Source organism: Bos taurus, chromosome 6 (assembly GCF_002263795.3).
Source record: "Bos taurus isolate L1 Dominette 01449 registration number 42190680 breed Hereford chromosome 6, ARS-UCD2.0, whole genome shotgun sequence".
NCBI classification, from domain to species: Eukaryota; Metazoa; Chordata; class Mammalia; order Artiodactyla; family Bovidae; genus Bos; species Bos taurus.
This window is the reverse complement of record NC_037333.1, coordinates 111,019,192-111,043,397: the sequence shown is the minus strand read 5'-3', so window position 1 is coordinate 111,043,397 and position 24,206 is coordinate 111,019,192. Positions and strand designations below refer to the sequence as shown.

The window sequence follows — 24,206 nt, the reverse complement described above, 5'->3', positions numbered from 1 at the left end:
TCTCCTGCATTGCATGTGGATTCTTTGCCAGCTGAGTCACCAGGGAAGGCCCATGATGCATGGTCAATGGCAAAGATGCAAAATCAGAACTACAGGGAGAGCGGAGTCACGGATGAAACATCACGGTAACGGAGACTCAAAGGTGGTGTAAGGAGCAGGTAGCACCTCAGCCCCCAGCCACCTCCAGGGTCCTCAGGGCGCTCTGCAGCAGGTGTGACTACCTGGGGACCAGCCTCCTCTTTGGTCTCCACCAGCTTTGACCTTAAGCACTCAAATGAGTCTTCTTGAGGGGAAGATTCTCACAAATTGATTTTTACTCTATCCATTTCATCACTGAAAGGAGATGTTAAGGACAAAATTTTCCTGACACAGGGAGCCACCTCATGGGGTATCCTGGTAAACAAGGAAGGTACATTAAAGGATCCGGAACTCAGCAAGCTAGCCCAACAAGAAGGCAGAGTCTTGAGAAGAAAGACAGCTGGGTTACCCAGTGGATTAGCAGGGACCTATTTCTGAAGACGTTCTGCAGGTAGGCAGGAGGCAAGATTGAACTTTAACCACAACTGGTCCCTTGCATGTATTTTCATGTCCAGCCAAGACCACATCCCACGAGAAAGTGGAGAATGGGCTGGTGAAGAATCCCTGCTCTGATGGCAGTGGCTGTAGCTGTAAGGACTCCCGACGGGAACTGGATTGTCAATCGAAGGGCAGGCAGAGGGGAGGCTACTATGTCCTGGTGATTTCTTACATATGACTCACTGTGTCAGATTGTCATTTTCTGTCATCTTCTTTAGTTTTCACCACACTTTGATGAGGGTACATTTATAATCCTTACTTAAGTGACAAAGAAGCTGAAGTTCAGAGAGATCAGGTATTTCATTCTAAATCACAGAGTGATGCCAAAATATGGACCCAGAAACGTCTGACTCCAAAATGTATGCTGTTTTCAACAAACCTACTGGGCTCCCAGAAGGGTTTCCAAATGAGTTTATTCATTCTCCACTCAATGCATCTTATGTTTTGACAAGAACAACAAAGAACTAGAAAATATCCAGATGTTTAAAACTTAAGTAACGCGTTTTGAAATAACAATTAAATCAGAAAATATTTTTAAATTATGAGGAAAAGAGACATATCAAAAATTTTAAGAGCGACAGCTAAAGCAGCACTCAGAAGAAAAATTATCGTACTAAAATGCAGAGTTTGAGTACTGCAAACTCAGTGATCTCAACTTCCATCTTAAGAAGCTGCATAAGGAAACGCAAAGAAATTAGAATCTCTCTATCTCTAATAATACAGAGAAAAGTAAAACCTAAATAAGTAGAATGAGAAAATCAACAAAGTTAAATGTTGGTTCTTTAAGAGTAGTAAAAATGATCATTCCCAAGCAAGACTAATCAAGTAAAATTCCAGTGAGAAATAAACTGTCAGCATCAAGAACAAATAAATACATTTTAACTGACTCCTGCATAAGACACGGAGATGAGGAGAAGCAAGGGAGAGGATGAAAAACTGTACCTGTTTCGAAGCCATCCAGAAAAATCACGTTTCAGATTCTATTGTATTCAATTTAATCCCACGTACATTCATTAGAAGAGAACATAAGGACTATCAATCTAGTATTATCTGCCTAGAAAGGGCAAGCACATGAATTTTTGAAATAAAGTTGAGTTCTAATTCATTCTCTACCTTGACCTAAATGTATGACTTTTAGGAAATTATATAAACTTTCTGAACTTATTCTTCTCATTTAACAAATGGAGGATAGTAATATCAACCTCACAGGGCTGTTGGAAGGATTAGAGATAAAACACCAAGCACAGGAGTAACTTACACCCTACAGAATGTAACATGACCCATAACCACGGCATCTGTAGTTTATCTGTAGGAAAGATACAAAAATATATCCAGGGCGTAACGTCATTCATTTTGATATGTGACCTTTGCTGAAAAGTCTGGGCATTTATTTTTCTTGACCGGCCAACAGGTTTGGAGGGGTCATTCTTCAACAGAGAGGATGTTACCAACATATTAGCAATATAAAAGAATCATATGAAAAATAAAATAAAAAACTATAAAAATTTCTACTCTAACTTTATACAATAATTGGTGTGCTGTGATTCATGGGGTCACAAAGAGTCGGACATGACTGAGCGACTGAACTGAACTGAATTTTTCTTGACTATTAGATCAAGATAAAAACTATGTCAATAGCATAAGTTATTTTAAGATCCCGGAGGAAAAGGTTTCCATCTCTGGTGTTAATTTTATGACGAAAGTTTCCCCCAAAGTCCCAACTTTCCACCAGCATGTCTCCTGAATCGTGTGTGTTGATCTGCACTGCCAGGGCTCAGCCATGCTGACTGACTCATCTGCAAGATGAATCCTCAGGATCTTTGAAGAAACTGGTCACGGCTATGATGAGAAAGAAAAAAGGTCAAGAAGCAGTACGATACACCCCTTGGTCAACTCGCCAATGAAAGAAGACCCTTCATTAACAGCAAAAGTATGCACGGACCACTTAGCACCCACACGAGTTCCTTCTGCGGCAGTGACAATGCCGAGAAAGGTTAAGTCCCAGAGTGGATGACTTAAACTACAGCCCAATGTAGCTTCATTTCATGTGCAAAGCCATAGAAATAGATAACTGATGTTTGATGATAATATGTGGAGACAGGAACAACTGTCTGGCTCACACATGTCACAGATAGCTGCTGTGAACCTCAGCTGATGGTCAAGAAACAGCAGAAGCAGCAACCAAAGAGGAGAGACCCCATATTTCCATTGAGGATTGGTTTTCTCTTCTTCAAAAACTTCCTGAGGAAGTGTTGGGTCAAAGCATCAGGCAGCAAGAGGTCAAAGACTCTAGAAGAGGGCTGGTTGCCATCAGCAAGGGGACCCCGATTTTTTGCACAGAATACCTCCTACAGTATCAGCAGGTGAATGACTGTAGTTTTCGTAAAAATCAAATCACAAAGCAATGGAGTTCAATGGGAGTGGCTGGCACATAGTGGAGGGGGTTGTCTAGTGGGGGTAAAGTGGTTCCTTAAATTGCAGTCAAATCTGATTTTGTTAAATGTGAGTCAAGAAAGAGAGAGAGCCTTAGAAGTAGCTAGCAGCATCCCTGGGATTCTAGGATGGACCATCTCAGGCTCATCTCTAGCCCTCTGTCGTGACCAGCTGGGCACATTGGCTCTAAGTAGAGTCATCCATCCTCATCAACATTGTGATCTGGGATCCCCCACGTGAATACATGTGTGTGTGTGTGTGCATGCTCAGTCGTGTCTGACTCTTTGAGACCCCATGTCTTATAGCCTACCAGACTCCTCTGTCCATTCTTGTCTGGAATATTCCAGACAAGAATACTGGAGTGGGTTGCCATTTCCTACTCCAGGGGATCTTCCTGACCCAGGGGTTGGACCCTCATCTCTTATGTCTCTTGCACTAGTAGGTGGGTTCTTTATCACTAGCACCACCCAGAAAACCCACATGAATACATTCTAGGTGGGAAAAGTATCCTCATCCTCAAGGAAATAATGCTATGGAAGGAGTCTACAGTTGACATCTATATCCATGACATTCACTTTGAGCTCCCCTAGAGACAAGCAATGGCAACCCACTCCAGTACTCTTGCCTGGAAAATCCCATGGACGGAGGAGCTTGATAGGCTGCAGTCCATGGGGTCGCTAAGAGTCGGACATACTGAGCGACTTCACTTTCACTTTTCACTTTCACGCATTGGAGAAGGAAATGGCAACCCACTCCAGTATTCTTGCTTGGAGAATCCCAGGGACGGAGGAGCCTGGTGGGCTGCCGTCTATGGGGTCGCACAGAGTCAGACACGACTGAAGCGACTTAGCAGCAGCAGCAGCAGAGACAAGCAAGTTTCTTGCAAAGTCATCAAATTGTTAGATACAACAGTTCGATACAATAGGGAACTGTTAGATACAACAGGGGACCCTGAGGGTCTGGTTATGCTGAATATATCATGACCTCATGGTTGGAGCAAACCAGCAGTGATTTCAAATATGGTCCCCAAGTTTAAGGTCACATGAACTGATGCTTGAGTGACAGGTGCTGGCCTCCTATGCAGGCCAGTCCACAAGTCCAGGTGGGAAGGTATGCTTAATTATTTTTGCAAGGTGAAGGATGAGTGAGCTCACCCAGAACCTACAGTTTGGGCTCTTCATGAAAAAAAAAAAGAAAGGTGAATGGCTAATGTAAGAAAGAGATTAAAAGCGTTTTGTGAATGACTCACTTACATTCCCTAATCTTGTCTTGGGTTTTCGTATTCCATTCTCTCAATGCAAAAGATCTTTGAGTAACTCAGACTGGTCAGATGTCTGCCATGTCTCTTCTATGGCTGTTCCTTTGTTCTGTTTTCCCACCTAACCACTATAGAAAGCTTGTGTTATTTTCTGGCAGTTTCCAGAGAGAAGCCAGCTGGCTGATGGGGAATTCAGGTCATTGGAGAGACAAAGGCTTCAGCGAATGTTCCTTGAATCTGTCCCCCTGCCTTTCTGACATGGCTGGTGGGAAAGGGTGGTGACAGGGAAGTGATGGGAAGCATCTCAGCTTCAGCATTCTTTGAGAAAGTGTTTCTCTCTGCATCTATTCAACAGGAACTGTCTGTCCTGCATCTATCTGTCATATACGGGAAAATTTCCAAAGATGCTTTGGCACAGATCTCTGCCTGGAGTTAAATATTGACCACCCATCTTAAAAATAGTGAGGGGTCTCAGTTATGATAACAGAGTCGCAGGTGATTTTAAAAAACATATACTTGGGGCTTCCCTGGTGGTACAGTGGATAAGAATCCATTTGCCAATGCAGGGGACATGGGTTCGATCCCAGGTCTGGGAAGATCCCACATGCCGTGGAGCAAATAAGTCCTCATGTCGCCAACTGCTGAGCCCTGCACACCCTAGGGCCTGGGAGCCACAGCAAGAGAAGACACTGCAGTGTGAAGCCCACACACCACAGCTCGAGACAAGCCCACACGGCAACGAAGACTAGCATGGTCAAAAATAAACAAATAACTAAAATTTTTGAAAACCAGGAAAAAAAATAAAAATATATATCTATCTGTAATTTAAACTTTTCTCCAGTGAATATGTGTTATGGGTAAACAGTTTTAGGATTCTACATTTTTTAAATTAGAAAACCATAAAGCTTGCTCTTTATGATTTGAGATTATGGCTGCAGCTGCTGCTCTACCCTCTACCCTCTAAATCAAGGGTCAAGGGGGCCAAGCTAGGAAGTCTTAGAAATCACCCAGTCCATTCCAGTGTTATAGATGATGGATTGAAGCCTGGAAAGGGCGGTGGGCTTTAAGGAGAATAAATGTGGAGGCTTGAAGTCAGGCCTCCTGTCTGTTGTGAGTGTCTGCTTAAAGCCTCCCTGAGCAGATCTGAGTGTTGGTGTCTAGAGGAGCTAGGCACCCACGGAGCTGACCTGGGTGTGAGCTGAGCTGTTTGTGTCTGTATGTAAGCCACAAAGTGTTAGGCATCTACAGCTGAAACCCAACCAAAGAAACCTCACCTGCAAGATACGGCAAGTCACAAGGCTTTTATAAATCCTTTGCTTTTGGCAAAATGTGCTTCTACACCCCTGAAAGTCAGGAGCTCTGGGTCACGCTTCTCACATGGGAAAGCAGGAAAGATGCCCTCAAACCTGGGGCACCTTTAGAAGCAAATCACTGCTAGAGTTGCGTGGGGAAGGACGAGGACCAGGGCGGGGGAACATCAGAAGGCCACTGGCTGTAAATGGTTTCTCGGCTAAGCTGGGAGAGGGGCAGAGTTCACTGAAGGTCACCACCCAGACCGCCGTCAAGGCCCAAGGGAAGAGCGTCTGCACGTGGCGGGAAAGCATCAGTTACCTGAGATTATCCATGCATCTAAATTTGACATTTCTTCCATCTAAGATGGACTTCAGTTTCCTTATAGAGGAGCCAGAGCATGAGTCACTGGAGGGAAATAAAAAAAAAGAAAGTGTTAAAATAACAAGAGCTCACAAGCATTTCCTTGGAGTCGCTTGGTTTCTTCCAGGAGGCGGGCCCTGGGCAAGGCTATCGGATGAAGACGTGAAGTGAAGGGAGCTTCAGAGAGCTCACAAGTCTGCAGCAGAGTCAAAGATGTGAACTAGGTAGAGACCTACCACGGAGATACAATTAAGAGACTGTTGAGTGAGTGAAAGTCGCTCAGTCGTGTCCGACTCTTTGCCACCCCATGGACTTAGTCCATGGAATTCTCCAGGCCAGAATACTGGAGTGGGTGGCCTTTCCTTTCTCTAGGGGATCTTCCCAACCCAGGGATCGAACCCAGGTCTCCCACACTGCAGGCGGATTCTTTACCAGCTGAACCACCAGGGAAGCCCAAGAATACTGGAGTGGGTAGCCTATCCCTTCTCCAGCGGAACTTCCCAACCCGGGAATTGAACCTGGGCCTCCTGCTGAGCGGATTCTTTACCAGCTGAGCTATGTTGGGATAGGGTAAAGGTAGAGTAAGGCCCCATTCATTTCCTGAGCCAGTCTTTTCTCAGCACATTCATGCCTGTGACTGTGGATTCTTTCATGGGCTGATTCCTGAAATAAGCCTGAGAATATACAGGAGTACAGAGTAGTAACACATACCTGGGAGGTTTTCCAGTGTCATGTACCAGCCAAGCCTCTAGTTCAACCTGTGGCCTCAAGTTAGGGGCTTCCACTCGTCCAAATATGCTAAGAGAGAAGAGACACAGAACATTGTTAACCCCAGACTGAATTGTTGGAGCACCCACAGCCCCTGTGAAAAGTCATCGGGCCGGGTGTCACTGGTTAGAACCTACCGTTTGGAAGTGACCCATGATTTGCATCAGAATCAGCCACCTTTACTTATTCAGGATGACCTCAAATAAGTAAGATTCTCAAAATAAGGGTCTTCATCTGTGTATTGATGCTGATTCTTTACACACTTGCTATTCCAAGAAGATACAATTCTCTTACACTCGCTTAGACCAAGGTAAGGAACTCATTAGAATTGCAGAATCTCTGCCCACCGCCACCTGCTGAATCAGAGCCAGCAGCCCAACAATTCTTAGGTGATCCCCACGCACAGTGAGCTTGAGAAGCGTGTCGTTGAAAGACCCCTATGTCCTGTTCTGACCCCAGCCCTAAGCTCTCCTCATTAGGCTCCCCCACTCCTGTTACAAGTACTTGGGCCCCTAATATCAGATAACAAAATTCTGGACTGTTCACACTTGCACCCAAAAGCCTGAAAGGTTGGGGTCAGAAGAAGACAAGAGGACAAAGGCTCCCTGGTGGACTCAAACATTAACAGAGGACAAGAGGGGGCTTCTCTGGTGATCCAGTGGTTAAGAATCCGCTTGCAGTGCAGGAGACGTGGGTTCAAACCTTGGTTGGGGAACTAAGATCCCGCATGCCATGCGGGCAACTGCAACTAAGACAGGAGGTAGCCAAATATTTAAAAAAAAAAAAAAAGAGGAAAGAAGGAAAATCCATCTGGGGCATCTGGAGTGCCCGGCGGTGGCACGTTAGTCACTCGGTTATTCCCGCTCTTGTGATCCCATGGACTGTAGCCTACCAGGCTCCTCTGCCCATGGAGAGGAATACACTGGAGCGGGTTGCCATTTCCTTCTCCAGGGGATCTTCCCAACTCAGGGATCAAACTCACATCTCCTGCATTGGCAGGCAGATTCTTTACTGCTGAGCCACGTGGGAAGCCCCTGGGGCACATTAATATATGTTCCCTCATCTCAATCAGCCTTATCCAGGGAAAGGTTGGAGAAGCAAGACTGGAAAGGTAAGCAATGTGGAAGAACCTGTAAGTGCAGAAGGGGGTCAGCAAAGGAAAGCAAGGGTGAGACCAGAGTCACTGGTGTGGGCGAAAGGAGGTACTCAACCAGCACTTCCTCTGTCTGGCATGTGGCTCAGCATTTTTCATACACCCTCCCAGTCCATCTTCACATCACCAGCACCTCCTCAGGTACACAGAGACTAGAGGGGCCCTACTAAGGTCACCCAGGTAAGATGTCATGACCTCTGGAGTCCCTGCTTTTAACCATGACAATAAACTGCTGACACTGCCTGCAAAGATGGAATGCAGGCCAAAGGCATGGCAGAGCTCCTGCTGTTCTCAGCAGCAGATTCACTGGGATCCATACTGTCCAGGAAGGAGACAGGAGTCCTGGGCAGATGTTTGTGGACAAGAAGACTTTAGACAGGCAGAAGGAAGGAGGGGACAGGTCATGTGGGGAAACAGGGTGAGCAAAAGGGAAATGGGCAGGACTGGGTGTTAGGAGAGAGAGAGCGGGCATGCTCAGCCAGTTGAGTCCAACTCTTTGTGGCCCCATGGACTGTAGCTCGCCAGGCTCCTCTGTCCATGGGATTCTTCAGGCAAGAATCCTGGAGTGGGTGGCCATTTTCTCTTCCAGGGGATCTTCCCAACCCAGGAATTGAACCCATGTCTCCTGTGTCTCCTGCACTGGCAGGCAGATTCTTCACCACTGAGCCACCTGGGAAGCTCTACAGGAGAGAGAGCAGGCCTCAAAAAGCTAAGAGGAAGCGTTGGACCCCATGCAAGGACCTTTAGAGAATTTTAAACAACGGAGACACTGGACAAAAGTGTTGACTTAGAAAGACAAAATCTCACCATAGAATACAACACTTTACCTTTTGTAGCCCACATCTTCAGTCCTGAGGTCGACATGAAAAGTATATTCTTCTAAAGGCGAAAGAGCCAGTAGGAGACTGTGTTAGCCCTAACCCACCGGAGGCAAAGAGACAAGTACCTCATGCTATCAAAGGCGTTCTCCAACGATCCATTGAGCACCACCCGGACTGTATTACAGGCACTTTCTGCAAACTTAAAAACAGGAACACCATTCCTCAGCTTGCAGACTTAATGCCTGTCCCCAGCAGGTCCATCCCCAACTGCTCTTAACATCAGCTGGTGAAAGAGCAGCTGCCCATAGGGTTCTACCTCGGACAGGTGAGGTCTAAGTAATGTTCACCCCAAATTACTGGAGGGCATATGCTTCCCTCCAGACTTCTGGAAGCCATTGTTCCAATCTGTGTCTGAACAATGGAAGTTCAGCTTCATCGCTGCTAAGTTGGCGGTTCAGAAGGCAGAAGTCCAGATGAGTAAGAACAGCATCATTACCAGAGAAGGACGGTAACACTGCTTTCCTAACACCACGCACTGTAGACACCATACCTCTTATTCAGTGGAAGCAGACCCTTCAGCAGTAAGAAAGGAAGAAAGACAACAGAAAATGCCAAGGAGAAAGAAACTGTGACAGACGGTGGCCCTGAACGATGCATGGGCATGCTGAGGAATGGAGAATGAATGAACAAGTGGATATTTTTGAACATGGGGTTTTAGTTCTTCATGCAACAAAGATTCAGCTGGAATCTTCGCTAGATGCTGGGGAAAATAAGATGAACAAAAGTATGTGATCTAGGGAGGGGAGAATGGATACATGTATATGCATGGCTGAGTCCCTTCACTGTTCACCAGAAACTGTGACAACATTGTTTGTTAATCAGCTATATGCTAGTACAAAATTAAAACACTATGCAATATACTATTTCTTCCAGGAGGCCCACCCAGGCCCCTGGGACTATCTTTGCATCCTCTTCTCACATTATCCAGCTCTAGGGCATTGTGATGATGAGTTTAACGTGGGTTTAGACCCTGGGACTAAGAGTTGTGAGCCTGGCCGTCCCACCCACCTCCACAGCGCTGGAGCCTTGCAGCCAGGGCATTGTCCAGAGTGGGCGCCCAAGGAAAGTCCATGGACGGAGAACAGGGAAGGAGAGCAAGATGCCCAAACACCCTGTGATGGAGAGCAGCGAGGAACCAGCAAAGGCACAACAGAGGAGGACCAGAACCAAGTGCTAGAGGATGAATAGGATTTCGCCTGGTAGGGATTGGGGCAGGTGCACACAGAAAGGCCAGGACAGGGCTGACGTGGTGGTCCAGTGGTTAATAATCTGCCTATCAGTGTAGGAGACACAGGTTCGATCCCTGGTCTGGGAAGATCCCACATGCTGCAGAGCAATGAAACCCATGCACCACAACTTCTGAAGCCCCTGAGGCCAGAGTCTGTGCTCCCCAACAAAAGAAGCCACACCAGTGAGAAGTCCTCACACTGCAACTAGAGAAAGCCTGGGTGCAGCAACGACGACCCAGAATGGCCAAAAATAAATAAATCAATAAAAGTATTTTAAAAATAAGCACAAAAGCAGCTTAGAGTGAGGCCAGAAATATATAGACAGAGAGGAAGATGGTATTTCCCATCGTGAATTCTGGCTTGGGAGTCAGACACCTTGGAAAAAACACTCACGTTTGCCACTTGCTGCGTCTCTTTAGTGGGATGCTTATTTACCTGCACCTCCATTTTGTCATCTGTAAAATGGGTATGATACTCAAGGTGCCTGCTTCACAGAGTTCTTGTGAAGATGCATGATTTTCATCCACATAAAACCCTGAGGACTACACCTAGCACACAGTGAATGATCTGCAAATGTAGATTATTAAGACAGTTCCAGGAATCTAAGATGGGCCAATACCTGGATCAGAGGATTCAACCAAGCCAGAGGCGCCTGGCAGCCAAAGCTCCAAAAAAAGGCAGAAGCAGGGAATCTTCATCTACAGCCTGAGACCTTCCATGAATGGCCACAAAGTACATGTGAAAATCTTTTGGCACGTGCTTACGAACATTTTTCTCAGGAAAGAACCCTAAACTTTTTTCTAAAAACCCTAAACTTGTTTCTAAAAGGATCTGGGATGCTCCCTTCTCCAAGTGAATTAAAACCAACCACCGACCGGATGACCTCCTAAGCTCTCTAGTCTCCAAATTCTAGAATTTCCTGTGTGGTACTTACCCTTTTGTTTGTTTTTCTTCATAAAGTGGATTATTTTATTTTAATATTTTTAACTGGAGGATAACTGCTTTACAATGTTGGGTAGGTTTCACACAGCACAACATGCCAGTACCAGTGAAGTCGCTCAGTCATGTCCGACTCTGAGATCCCATGGACTGTAGCCCACCAGGCTCCTCCATCCATGGAATTGTCTAGGCAAGAGGACTGGAATGGGTTGCCATTTCCTTCTCCAGGGGATCTTCCCAACCCAGGGATTGAACCCAGGTCTCCCACATTGCAGGCAGACACTTAACCGTCTGAGCTACCAGGGAAGTCCAAAAAACATGAACCAGCCACAAATATATACCGTCTGAGCTACCAGGGAAGTCCAAAAAACATGAACCAGCCACAAATATACATATATCCCCTCCCTCTAGAAACTCCTTCCCATTCTGCCCCCATCCCACCCTGGTTCTTACCCTTTCAGACAGCACTTCCCAGAATACAGAAAGATAGTTGGTTCTGCAGTCTTTCCTCCAGTCTGGACAAGACCAAATGTTCAAATCTAAAAGACATGGTTTGCAGAAAAGTACTTAAAGTGGGAGAGAAAAGGCGTAATTCATCTCTGCTCTTTGTGGGCTGTCGGATCACAGTGGAGCCACTTTCTGTGGCATCACTGCCAAGATGGAGGGCGGAGAATGGACACCTCTCGACCCAATTTAACTAAGGGACCCCTGAATCCCTTCCAAGTCCTCAGCTTACCCTCCACACCCCAGACAGGAGCACAGTGACAAGCTTTGAGTCATCATTCTGGGAAACTGCAGCAAAACCTCATCTGACAGAGACAAGCCCCCAGTAGAATTTTCAGTTCCAGGAAGAATTTGAGATCATTTCCTCCCTCACTGCTTTCATCCCCACACCCTTAGGCTCAGATACCCTCAGAGTCTTCCTACACACACCACATCCAGGCAGGCTCAGCTGTCAGCGAGGAACCACAGACATAATGCAGGAACACGCAGTTTCTGTGCTACTTCTACCAAGGATACCTGCTTTAACACAGACATTTATTTGTATTGCTTTTTATTGAGGTATAGCAGAGGATGAGCTGGTTAGCCAGCATGACCGACTCGATGGACATGAATTTGAGCAAACTCTGGGAGACAGTGCAGGACAGGGAAGCCTGGTAAGCTGCACTGTATTGGGTCGCAAAGAGTTGGACACGACTTAGCAACTGAAGAGCTGCAACAACAAATAATTGACAAATAAAATTGTAAACTACCTAAAGGGTATAATATATATATATATATATAAAGGGTATATATAATGATTTGATATGCATACATATTGTGGAAAGATTCTCCCCCATCAGGTTAATTAGTGCATCCATCACCTCACATTCTTTTTTTTTTTTTTTTTTGGATGAGAACTTTGAAGTCCTTATGGCAAAAGCTGAGTGCAGAAGAATTGATGCTTTTGAAATGTGGTGTTGAAGAAGACTCTTGAGAGTTCCTTGGACTGCAAGGAGATCCAACCAGTCCATCCTAAAGGAGATCAGTCCTGGGTTTTCACTGGAAGGACTGATGTTGAAGCTGAAACTCCAATACTTTGGCCACCTGATGCAAAGAGCTGACTCATTTGAAAAGACCCTGATGCTGGGAAAGATTGAGAGCAAGAGGAGAAGGGGACAGCAGAGGATGAGATGGTTGGATGGTATCACGGACTCAATGGACATGGGTTTGGGTGGATTCTGGGAGTTGGTGATGGACAGGGAGGCCTGGTGTGCTGTGGTTCATGAGGTCACAAAGAGTTGGACACAACTGAGCGACTGAACTGAACTGATGGCTTCTGTGGTGGCTCAGCAGGTAAAGAATCCACCCCAATGCAGGAAACCCTGGTTCGATTCCTGGATTGAGAAGATCTCCTGGAGAAGGGCACAGCTACCCGCTCCAGTATTCTGGCCTGGAGAATTCCACAGACTGTATAGTCCATGGGGTCACAAAGAGTTGGACATGACTGAGCGACTTTCACTTTCTTTGAAATCCTACTGTCTCATCAAATTTCTATTATATAATATGGAGTTAACAATTACGGGCACCACGTTACACATTAAATTCTCAGATCTTATCTGTCTAATACATGAAAAATTTTACCCTTCTTTCCCTATTTCCTCCACTTTCCAACCCCTGGAAACCACTTATGTAGTCTCTGTTTCTATGAATTCCTTTTTTTTTTTTAAAGATTCCCCTTATAACTGATACCATGCTATATCTGTCTTTTTCTGTCTGGTTTATTTCACTTAGCACAATACCCTCCAGCTTCATCGTATTGTCACAAATTATGGGACTTTCTTTTTTCAAAGGCTGAATAATATCCCATTTTGTGTGTGTGTATATCACATTTTCTTTATCCAACGCATTTAACTACACAAGCATCTCTGTCCTGGAGACAGAGAGATGAATTAGATAAAAGTTCTGCCTTCAGAGGCCCCAGTGATCTGCTATAATCAAATAAATCAGAGAAAAGTCAATTTGGGTTGGGGGTGGTATGCAGCAGCAGGAGGGAAGGTGATGTTGAACTTGGTTTTGAAGGATGAATAAGAGTCTTCAGACAGATGAGCTAGAGAAAGGGGCTCCAAGTGGAGAGAGCAGTGCACAGGCGTGGGATTTAGAATGATTTTGGCAGAGCAGAAGGGATGGGGAGGGCTGGACTGATGATCAGGTGTATGAAAGACAGAATTCACACTTTATCTTAGAGGCAAAGAGAGCTGTTTGGGTTTTAGGTACGAGACAGAAGCAATCCCATTGGGATGGCCAGATGGAGGCTGACCTAAAGGGGTCAGGGGTAAGCAGTCTGTCCAGCAATAAAGGAGAGGATGTTAGTGAGCTGGATTCAGGCAGTGGTAACAGACACAGGAAGGAAAGGATGAATGCCAGGTAAATGACTAGGTGGGGACTGATTGGGCATGGCAGCAGAGGGCAGAATGAGAGTGAAGCCACAATCTGGCATGGTGTCACCACGGCTTTGCACCAGCAAGCAGGTCCTGGGGGTGTGGAAAAAGCCCAGAACCCTTTCTCGTGCCCCAGAAGTCAGGCACATAGCAGCCGCCTGTCTCCTCTGCAGGTATGTGCACAGTGAACCCTACAAAAACACCCACCTTTCTGCTCCCCTCTCATTATAGGTTGACTCGTGTACCCCCCAAAAGATGTGTTGAAGGGTGTTTGCAGATGTAATCAAGTCACAATGAGACTGCTACTTCAATTAAAATAATTAATTTTTTAAAATGAGACCGCTAGGTTGGGTGGGTCCTAGTCCCATAAGGCTGAGGTCCTTACGAGAAGGGAGGTTTGGCTACAGAGGCAAACACAGGGAGAAGACGCTGTGGAGACGCACAGGAATAAGACAGCCAAGTGGGGATGGAGACAGAGGGTGGAGTGATGTATCCATGAGCAAGGTTTTCCAGCAAACACCAGAAGCTGGAAGAATCAGAGTCTCTCCCCTTGGAACCTTCAGACAGAGCACGGCCCAGCCGACACTTTGATCGAGGACTTCTAGCCTCTAGAGGTGTGAGAAAATAAATTTATATTGTTTGATGCCACATTCATTAGATCATAGAGAAAGCAAGGGAGTTCCAGAAAAACACCTACTTCTCCTTCCTTGACTACGCTAAAGCCTTTGACTGTGTGGACATGCCGAACTGTGGAAAATTCTCAAAGAGATGGGAATATCAGACCACCTTACCTGTCTCCTAAGAAACCTGTATGCAGGACATGGAACAATGGACTGGTTCCAAATTGGGGAAGGAGTATGACAGGACTGTATATTTTCACCCTACTTATTTAATTTATATTCAGAGTACATCATAAGAAACGCTGTATGAATCAAGCTGGAATCGAGATTGTGTGTGTGTGTGTATGTGTGTGTGTGTGTGTGTGTGCTCAGTCGCTCAGTTGTGTCAGACTCTTTGTGACTCTGTGAAATGCAGCCTGCCAGGCCCCTCTGTCCATGGGATTTTCTCAGCAATAATACTGGAGTGGGTTTCCATGCCCTCCTCCCGGGGATCTTCCTGACCCAAGGATCAAATTTGCATCTCCTGCATTAGCAGTCAGGTTCTTTATCACTGAGCCACCTGCCAGGAGAAATATCAGCAACCTCAAACATGCAGATAATACCACTCTTAATGGCAGAAAGTGAAGAGAAACTAAAGAGCCTCTAGATGAGGGTGAAAGAGGAGAGTGAAAAAGCTGGCGTGAATCTCAACTTTCAAAAAACTAAGATCATGGCATCTGGTCCCATCACTTCATGGCAAATAGAAAGGGGAAAAGTGGAAACAGTGACAGACTTTATTTTCTTGGGCTCCTAAATCACTGCAGAGAGCAAATGCAAAGATAAAATTAATAGACTCTAGCTCCTTGGAAGGAAAACTATGACAAACCTAGACAGCATATTAAAAAGCAGAGACATTACTTTGCTGACAAAGGTCTATTTAGTCAAAGCTATGGTTTTTTTCCAGTAGTCATGTATGGGTGTGAGAGTTGGGCTATAAAGAAGGCTGAGTGCTGAAGAATTGATGCTTTTGAATTGTGGTGCTGGAGAAGACTCTTGAGAATCCCTTGGACTGAAGGGAGATCAAACCAGTCAATCCTAAAGGAAATCAGTCCTGAATATTCATTGGAAGGACTGGTGCTGAAGCTCAAATCATTTAGCCACCTGACGTGAAGAACTGACTCATTAGAAAAGACCCAGATGCTAGAAAGTTTGGAGGCAGGAGGAGAAGGGAGCAGCAGAGGATGAGACGGTTGGATGGCATCACCGGACATGCTCAATGAACATGGATTTGAGCAAGCTCTGGGAGATAGTAGAGGACAGAGGAGCCTGGTGTGCTTCAGTCCATGGGGTCACAAAGAGCTGGACATGACTTAGTGACTGAACAACAACAAAAACGTGGTTCCTCATTACGGCATCCTCAGGAAAATAACGTAACTACAGATGTGGGCTTGACTGCCAATGACAGAAAATAAAGCTCTAGATCAGAAACCTTCCAGGAAGTAATCCTGAGGGTTTCCATAATAATTAAATGCATTAAAAACAAAATAACACAAATGAGAACAAAACCTTTTCCACGTACAGATGTAAATAAATACTGTGGAGTCGAAAGATAAATTTGAATCATCTCCAATAGAGACAGAAATGTTGATGATAATGAAGTGAATATACATTTTGTAAGGTGCTACAACTGTGCCCCTGTTCATAGGGTTTCATGAACATAAAGCTTTTTTATCTTCACAACCATATCCAGAGAGAAGTTCCTGAGTTTGTCACCTACCTCCTGCCCACAAGGATATCTCCCCCTTGCCACCTGCTCATTAGATAAAAGTTTAAAGTCATATGGAAAAAGAAAACGAGAGAAATTTTACAATAAAGAGAAATCAAGTACCTAAAAATCAGAATAAGAAGTTTTTTTTTTTTAGAAGTTTTTTTAAAAAAAAGGAATTAAAAGGTTACAATGGAAACTGCTGCTGCTGCTGCTAAGTTACTTCAGTCGTGTCCGACTCTTAGCAACCCCATGGACTGCAGCCTACCATTTTCATAATAAACCAAACCAACAAGGCGGAATTAATGTAGCAAAAAATAAGGAAAAAGTATTTAAACCAGACTGTAGAACAATGAAACATAAATTTAGGAATGGAAAGACAGCAAACAAAATAAGGGGAAGAGGTTAAAATCAGTAAAAACTGAGGCCAAAGAGGAAGCTGACAAAATAAAATGACCTATATGGGATTTAATTGAAAAGAAAGCAGTAATAAAGAACTCTAAATGGTAAATGGATGAGAAGTGGATGTTTGTATACCTTTAACTTTAAGAAAGAATTGAAGTGGTAAATTGAAAAAAAAAAAAAAAAAGCTAAAAAGTTTTAAGGAAACACATTTAAAAGCTAAAAGGATTAAATGAATGACCATCAAAAGCTGAAGCAGGTGGACTCTACCACTAGTCCTGCTGGGAAGCCCAACTTACAATAAAGGAAATTTTAAAAGGAAAGCAAGAAATATGGCAAAAACTGGAAGATAGCCAAAAAGAAAAAAAAATGGAGACACATATTTATATGTCATATTTCTGGATGGAAAGTCTAGATTAAAAATGAATTGAAAATTACAAAATAAAAACACTAGATGAAAATATAGATGACTTCAATCTCGCCTGAGGAAAGCCTCAGCAAAACAGGCAACCCAGTAGCCAGATGGGACAGGGTTGACAGACTTCCCTGCCTTTCTGTAGACAAAACACAGAATATAAACAGTATTAAAAGAAAAACAGAAGCTGAGAAAAACAGATATGTGACAGAAAACAGGCAGGATGTCACGTGGTTAAGAATACAGATCCTTCAGCCAGTAATCCTCGGTCTTCTCCAGCTCTACCACTCACTAGCTGACAACTCACTCTGCAGCCCTGGGCCTCAGACTTCTCATCTATACAATGGGATCATCGAAGGAGTCCTGAAGGATTAAATGAGCAAATATTCATACAGCACATAGAGCAATGACTGGGACTATTGTAAGTCCCAATAAATAGTAGCAATCACTGTTGACATATATCGAACTTCTTTAAGAAAGCAATAAACATCCCAATAAAAGGATTAATACATATGAGCTGTCAGTTAACAACAGGAATAGAAATGTCCACCATTAAATACGCAAATATGCTGAGCCTCAAAATCAAAGCTAGGCAAACAACAAGGTCCTACAGTGTAGCACAGGGGGCCACACTCAGTCTCCCGGGATCAATCAGAATGGAAAAGAGTGCACATGTGAGTTTAAATGAGTCACTTTGCTGTACGGCAGAAACCAGCAGAACCCTGTAAATCAACGATACTTCAATTTCAAAAACTGGAGGAGCTTCCCTGGTGGCTCAGTCCAGTTCAGTTCAGTCGCTCAGTGGTGTCCGACTCCTTGTGACCCCATGGACTGCGGCACGCCAGGCCTTCCTGTCCATCACCAACAGCTGGAGTTTACTCAAACTCATGCCAGTTGAGTCGGTGATGCCATCCAACCATCTCATCCTCTGTCTTCCCCTTCTCCTCTCGCCTTCAGTCATTCCCAGATGGAGGTCTTTTCAAATGAGTCAGTTCTCTGCATCAGGTGGCCAAACTATTGGAGTTTCAGCTTCAATGTCAGTCCTTCCAATGAATATTCAGGACTGATTTCCTTTAGGATGAACTGGATGGATCTCCTTGCAGTCCAAGGGACTCTCAAGAGTCTTCCCCAAAACCACAGTTCAAAAGCATCAGTTCTTCGGCACTCAGCTTTCTTTATGGTCCAAGTCTCACACCCATACACAACTACTGGAAAAACCACAGCTTTGACTAGACAGACCTTTGTTGGCAAAATAATGTCTCTGCTTTTTAATATGCTGTCTAGGTTGGTCGTAACTTTTCTTCCAAGGAGTAAATCTCTTTTAATTTCATGGCTGAAGTCACCATCTGCAGTGATTTTGGAGGCCCCCCCCAAAATAAAGTCTGTCACTGTTTCCACTCTTTCCCCATCTATTTGCCTTGAAGTGATGGGACCAGGTGCCATGATTTTAGTTTTCTGAATGTTGAACTTTAAGCTGACTTTTTCCCTGGTGGCTCAGTGGTGAAGAATCCACCCTCCAATGCAGGAGATATGGGTCTATGCCCAATCCAAGAAGATCCCACATGCCAAGGAGCAACTAAGCCCATGGACCCCAACCATGGAAGCCCATGCGCCCAGGAGCCCGTGATCGCAACGGCAGAAGGCATGGCAATGAGAGGCCCGCACACGGCAACTAGAGAGTAGCCCCCATGTGCCCCAACGAGGGAAAAAGCCTGCACAGCAACAGAGACCCAGCACAGCCAAAAATAAATACATTTAAAAAATCTTTTTTTTTTAAAAAGAGTGCTTCCTTTTTGTATTTGGAAATAGCCCACATCTGGGCTGAAGAAGCCACCACACTAAGTTGTGGTTTTTTTTGTAAGTAAAAAGCAATAATATTAAGAATAAAATATATAAAGTAAAAGAATAAAACGATATAAAGTACAAATGGCCACATTATAAATAAAAAGAGAAGGAGAAAAAGAAGTCAAAGCACAGTCAGACTTTCTCGGCAGAAATACCTTCCCACAAGGAGGTGTTTTCGGTCTTTCTAGGAAATAAAGGGACCTCTCATCTCTGGCAGAGCTGCACACAGCCCGAGACAGAGAAGCCCAGCACGTGGCCCCTGGGGGCTGTTCTGCAAATCAAGGACTTCTGCCTGGTTCTCTTGGAGGCTCCTCCTGCCCAAGAATTCTTTGGTCCTGAATGACGCCCTTAGAGAAAGCAGACCACCAACCATTCCAAAGCAGGCTACACCTTCCCTCAGGAAGGAGAGAATCAGGAAGCTTGGACAGTCCCAAATCCTGAAGTCATTTTTTTTTCCTAGAAAACATGAACTGGCCTACAGAATGCTGTCTTCCATCGGCCCAAGGAGCACTCACAGAGCACCAGGCTCCTGTGCCCTGCACTTCCCCAGGGCCACCCCACGCGGCCCCAGATCTCACCAGAAGAGCCTGGCTCTCCACACCACCTGAGGCCATCCGCAAGGTAACCCAGCAGCGTGTCCTCCAGAGTCATCAGGCGCCGCCTTTTCGCGTATTCATGAGCCAGCTCCTTCGTTTTGCTCCAGAAGACTTGCTAGGAAAGAATAAACACAATCTATTATTGAGATCAACTTACTAAGTTGAATAAAAACACCAAATCTGCATCTTTTTTAAATTAAAGAAAACATGGGAAACATCACGTAAATCACCTCTATAAGGACAGCGGGCATCATCAATTTCTGTGTGTGAGTGAGAGGGCGCATATGTATGCGTGTGTGCGTGTGCATGTGTGTGTGTGTGTTCTCTAGGTCACAATGTAAAGTGAAGTGGTTTTTCTGGACTGCAGGAAAAAAGCCTGAAAGCCACTAATCGGTATCTTATAATAGGACTTCCCTGCTGGTCCAATGGTAAAGAAACTGCCTGCCAACACCGGGGACACAGGTCTGATCCCCGATGTGGGAAGATCCCACACGTCAAGGGACAATGAAGCCCGTGAATCACGACTACTAAAGCCCGCACCTCCCAGACTCCCTGCTCTGCAACAAGAAAAGTCACTGCACTAGAGAAAAGCCTGAGCTCAGCAACAAAGACCCAAAATCAAATAAATAAAAATAAAATAAATTTAAAAGTTCAGCCAAAGTTAAATAAATAAAAAAGTTTTAAAAATCTTAGAATTTTTAAAGCTCCAAACACATCTGGGGAAGGCATTAAGAAGTTCCAAATTCCTAAAGTTCTCGGCAAAACAATTTTTCTACATGCCATTTTCTGGGAGAAGTGTTCGTTGGTTCTTAAAGAGCTCTACAATCCCCGCCTTTCCCCTCAAATCTCCCCTAGCCCCTTACAAACAAAGGTAAAGAACACAGTGAACTCTGTCAGGGACGCTTGTAAAGTTCAGTGTCAGAACCTTCTTCTGTTCGATGGATCTGTTTGTTCTCAGTAGGAGGCAGTGGAGGGTGCACTTTGCAGCCAGGCCCTGGAGTCTCACTGCCTTTATAAAACCCAACATCACTGCTCACTAGCTCTCTGACCTCCGGCGACTAAAGTATCTCTAAGCCTCGCATTCCCCATCCGTAAAATGGTGTGTGTGCACTTAGTCGCTTCAGTCGTATCTGACTTTTTGTGACCCCGTGGACTGTAGTCCACCAGGCTCCTCTGTCCATGGGATTCTCCAGGCAAGAATACTGGAGTGGGCAGCCATGCCTTAGGGGCTTCCCTGGTGGCTCAGATGGTAACAAGTGCACCTGTGATGCAGGAGACCCGGGTTTGATCCCTGGGTCAGGAAGATCCCCTGGAGAAGGGAATGGCAACCCACTCCTGTATTCTTGCCTGAAGAATCCCATGGACAGAGGAGCCTGGTGGGCTACAGTCCATGGGGTCACAAAGAATTGGACATGACTGACTGACCAACACTTGCCATGCCTTCCTCCAGGGGGTCTTCCCAACCCAGGGATCAGACCTTGGTCTCTTACATCTCCTGCACTGAGACCCTGGTCTCTTACCTCTCTTGCATTGGCAGGTGGATTCTTGACCTCTTAGCCACCATCCATAATGATGGTGAGGAAGCTCTGAGACGCTGAGATGAAAGGAGACAATGCAGGCCAAGTGCTTGTCCCTGTCAGCGGCCCCGTCACTAATTCAGCCAGCGTCTCCTGGGTGCTAATCTACTCTGTGAAAGGCCTCGTGCATGTTGTGCCAGCCAGAGTGCCACAGTGACCGCAGCTCTAGCAATGGGAGGAGACGCTGTAATTTGTGGCTTTAAGGCTTCAGGGCTACATGAAGATGATTTGGGGCACACTGAATTTTCACCTTAAACGCCGATTGTAGAAAAGATACACTCCATGGGTGCGGGGGGTTTACGATGGAGGGGACACAAGTATACCTATGACCGAGTCATATTGATTTATGGCACAAACCATCACAATACTGTAATTATCCTAAAATTAAATAAAGTTTTTCAAAAAGAAAAGATGCACTCCGTTAGAGACCTTTTCCAGTATAATTAGTGTATTAAAATTCAGGCCTGTCTGGCTCTAAATCTTGAACCCTGTACATTTAAGCTGAGCACTCTCAAGACCATCAAACTCAGTCATCACTGGTCCCCCAACTCATGAAGTCTCGGTATTCTTTCTGGTTAAATGGAGATACTGGTGCCTAACCTGCCTATTTCACAGGTTCACAGTGAAAACCTAACAGGATAAGGCTCAGAGAGTCCTTTATAAGCAAAAAGGACACTCAGAAAATTCAAAAAGGCATTGCTGTTACCATCATCACTATCACCAGAGGTTAGGGAGAGTTTTGAATTTTATCAGGTGGATTACTTTTGTTTGGATTGGGTTGGGATTTACGCTAGGTTTGTTTTGCCTGATTTTTGGCCAACTTTCCTTTCCTCTTTCTACATCCCCAATCCTCTCTCTCATCTCTTATCCCCCGGGGTGTCCTGAATCCCGGTGACATCCTGTTCTCCCAAAGGCCCACAAGCTCCCTCCCCACCAGTCAAGCCTACATCCTAATGTCCAATTTTCCTCTTCCCTCACCCTGATCATGACCTCTTCCTTTTGGCTTTTATGCTCAGTTTTTAAATCCATAACTTGGCCCCAGTTACCTGGCCACAAGGCACAGTGGGAGGTGCCAGGTTGATCAGGGAGTTGTAGTCTTCCTTTGTCGCTTTGCAGGGATCCTTGGAAATGAAGGCACTCATGAATGCCTGCCTGATCGCTTGGCAGTTTCTGCTTCTGTGGGATAAGACAGGAAGCAAAGTAAAAGATGAATAATTCGATTTCAAACATATGTTTAGAGCACAAAGCCTCCCAGGTGGTACTAGCGGTAATGAATCTGCCTGCGAATGCAAGAGATGCAGGAGGCACGGGTTCCATCCCTGGGTAGGGAAGGTCCCCTGGAGGAGGGCATGGCAACCCACTCCAGTATTCTTGCCTGGAGAATCCCATGCACAGAGAAGCCTGGTGGGCACAAATGGTTGGACACGACTGAGCGCACACACACACCAAAGAAGTTTCACTGAGAGTCACTCTGTGCCAAGTGGTTCACCCACACCATTGCGTCTCATGCGTACAGCATCCTTCTGGGATGAGCAACAGCCTCCCCGCCCTACAAGGTCCCTGCCCTCATGAGGTTCCTCTCTGGTCAGAGAGACAGATCGGACACAAACAAGCAATAAGCTAACAAAATAAGTACAGGTGATGATAGGAGTGTAGGGAATCAGTGGGAAATTTTGGTGCAATGACCACCTTAGGAAGGCTGGTCAGGAGATGGCTCCCTAAGACTAGATGTTGGGAAGGGGTGTGGTCCAGGCAGAGGGCTCTGCAAGTGCAAAGGCCCTGAGGCAGAAAAGAACTTGCTGATTTTGAGAAGTAAGCGAAGAACAAGGGGAGCAGAGGGGAGAAGTCAAGTCAGAAAAGTAATTGAGAGGAGATCATGCAGGCCTTTTAGACCAAGGAAACGGTTCTGAATCTTGCCTAATTACTAGGGGAAGATGGTGGATAGGTGGAAGCAGGGAGGTGGCCTCTGCTGACTCTTTTTTTTTTTTTTGAAAAATCATTTTGAAAAAAATCTGTGCTGGCCTCAAAGATGGAGAGAAGTCTTTGAAATAGAAACTCGAACCCCATGGCCCACTCCAAACAGCCCCTGGTGGAGAGCAGGCAGGCAGGCAAGGCAGCAGAAATGGAGGGGGGGCTGCTGCTGAAGGAGACGGAACTGAACCTTCCCTTGTGAGTTTGTGTTGCAAGTGAACCTGAGCCCTTCAGGGGGGCAGGGAGTGGGTTTCCATTGGCAGAGCTCAGCTATCGTCATTAGGACAAACTCTGGCCTTTGGACTTGGCATCCCAAGTATAATATCAGATCAGACAGCTGGACCCAGGGGAGTGAGGACGAGCCTCCAGTTTCTTATTCCCTCTGAGCCTGCTTTGTCCCTGCAGGGCACTAGCCAAGCAGTCATTCCAAGGGTCTTCTGCCTTCTTGACTCAGGCTGGCCAAATCGAGTGGCTCGTTCCTCCTGATAAGCCCAGGAATCGGGGAATATCAAGTCGAGTGGCTCATTCCTCCTGATGAGCCCAGGAATCGGGGAATATCAGTGAGGCCCAGCCCCTATGGCCTTCCCTGGTGGCTCAGTGGTAAAGAAACCACCTGCCAATGCAGAAGATGTAACAGACGTGGGTCTGATCCCTGGGTTGGGAAGATCCCCTGGCGAAGCAAATGACAACCCGCTCCAATATTCTTGCCTCATGGGAAATCTCATGGACAGAGGACCCTGGCGGGCAACAGTCCATGGGGTTGCAAGAATGGAACACGACTGAAGAGACTTAGCACATGAAGGATTAACCCCATTCCCTTTGCCTCCTGGCAGCATCCAGGGAAAACCAGCCTCCTTGAAACTTGCTCAAAATCTCATAAAACAAGTCCGAATCCTTTAAGTCCCTTCTAACATCCTTAGATAGAGAAGTAAATGGCAACCCACTCCAGTGTTCTTGCCTGGTGAATCCCATGGACCAAGGGGCCTGATGGGCTGTGGTTTATGGGGTTGCAAAGAGTCGGACACGACTAAGCAACTAACACACAACATCCTTAGATGGAGCCCTCTCCTGCCCTGTGGGTCCCTAGGGTAAGCGTCCAGTTGTTTTGCAAAGAGCAATAAACCCACCTTGTTCAACACAGGTGTTCTTGTGTGGGTGTTCTTGGGGGATGGGGGTAGGTGGGCAAGCACTGACGGTAACCAGCAATCTGAACTGTATTTTTTTG

At 45.5% G+C, this 24,206-nt stretch overlaps 1 protein-coding gene across 2 annotated transcripts in view; it reads right to left on the bottom strand.

Moving 5' to 3' along the window:
- CD38 (CD38 molecule) overlaps positions 1-24,206 on the bottom strand; it is a 67,859-nt gene that overhangs the window by 11,056 nt on the left and 32,597 nt on the right. Inside the window, 7 exon segments of one of the 2 annotated variants that reach the window (NM_175798.3) lie at positions 973-2,415; positions 5,879-5,965; positions 6,632-6,718; positions 8,788-8,861; positions 11,344-11,429; positions 19,416-19,548; positions 22,057-22,186. In NM_175798.3, coding sequence (NP_786992.1) covers positions 2,388-2,415; positions 5,879-5,965; positions 6,632-6,718; positions 8,788-8,861; positions 11,344-11,429; positions 19,416-19,548; positions 22,057-22,186 — 625 coding nt within the window. In that variant the 3' untranslated portion in view covers positions 973-2,387. 2 annotated transcript variants of the gene reach the window in all.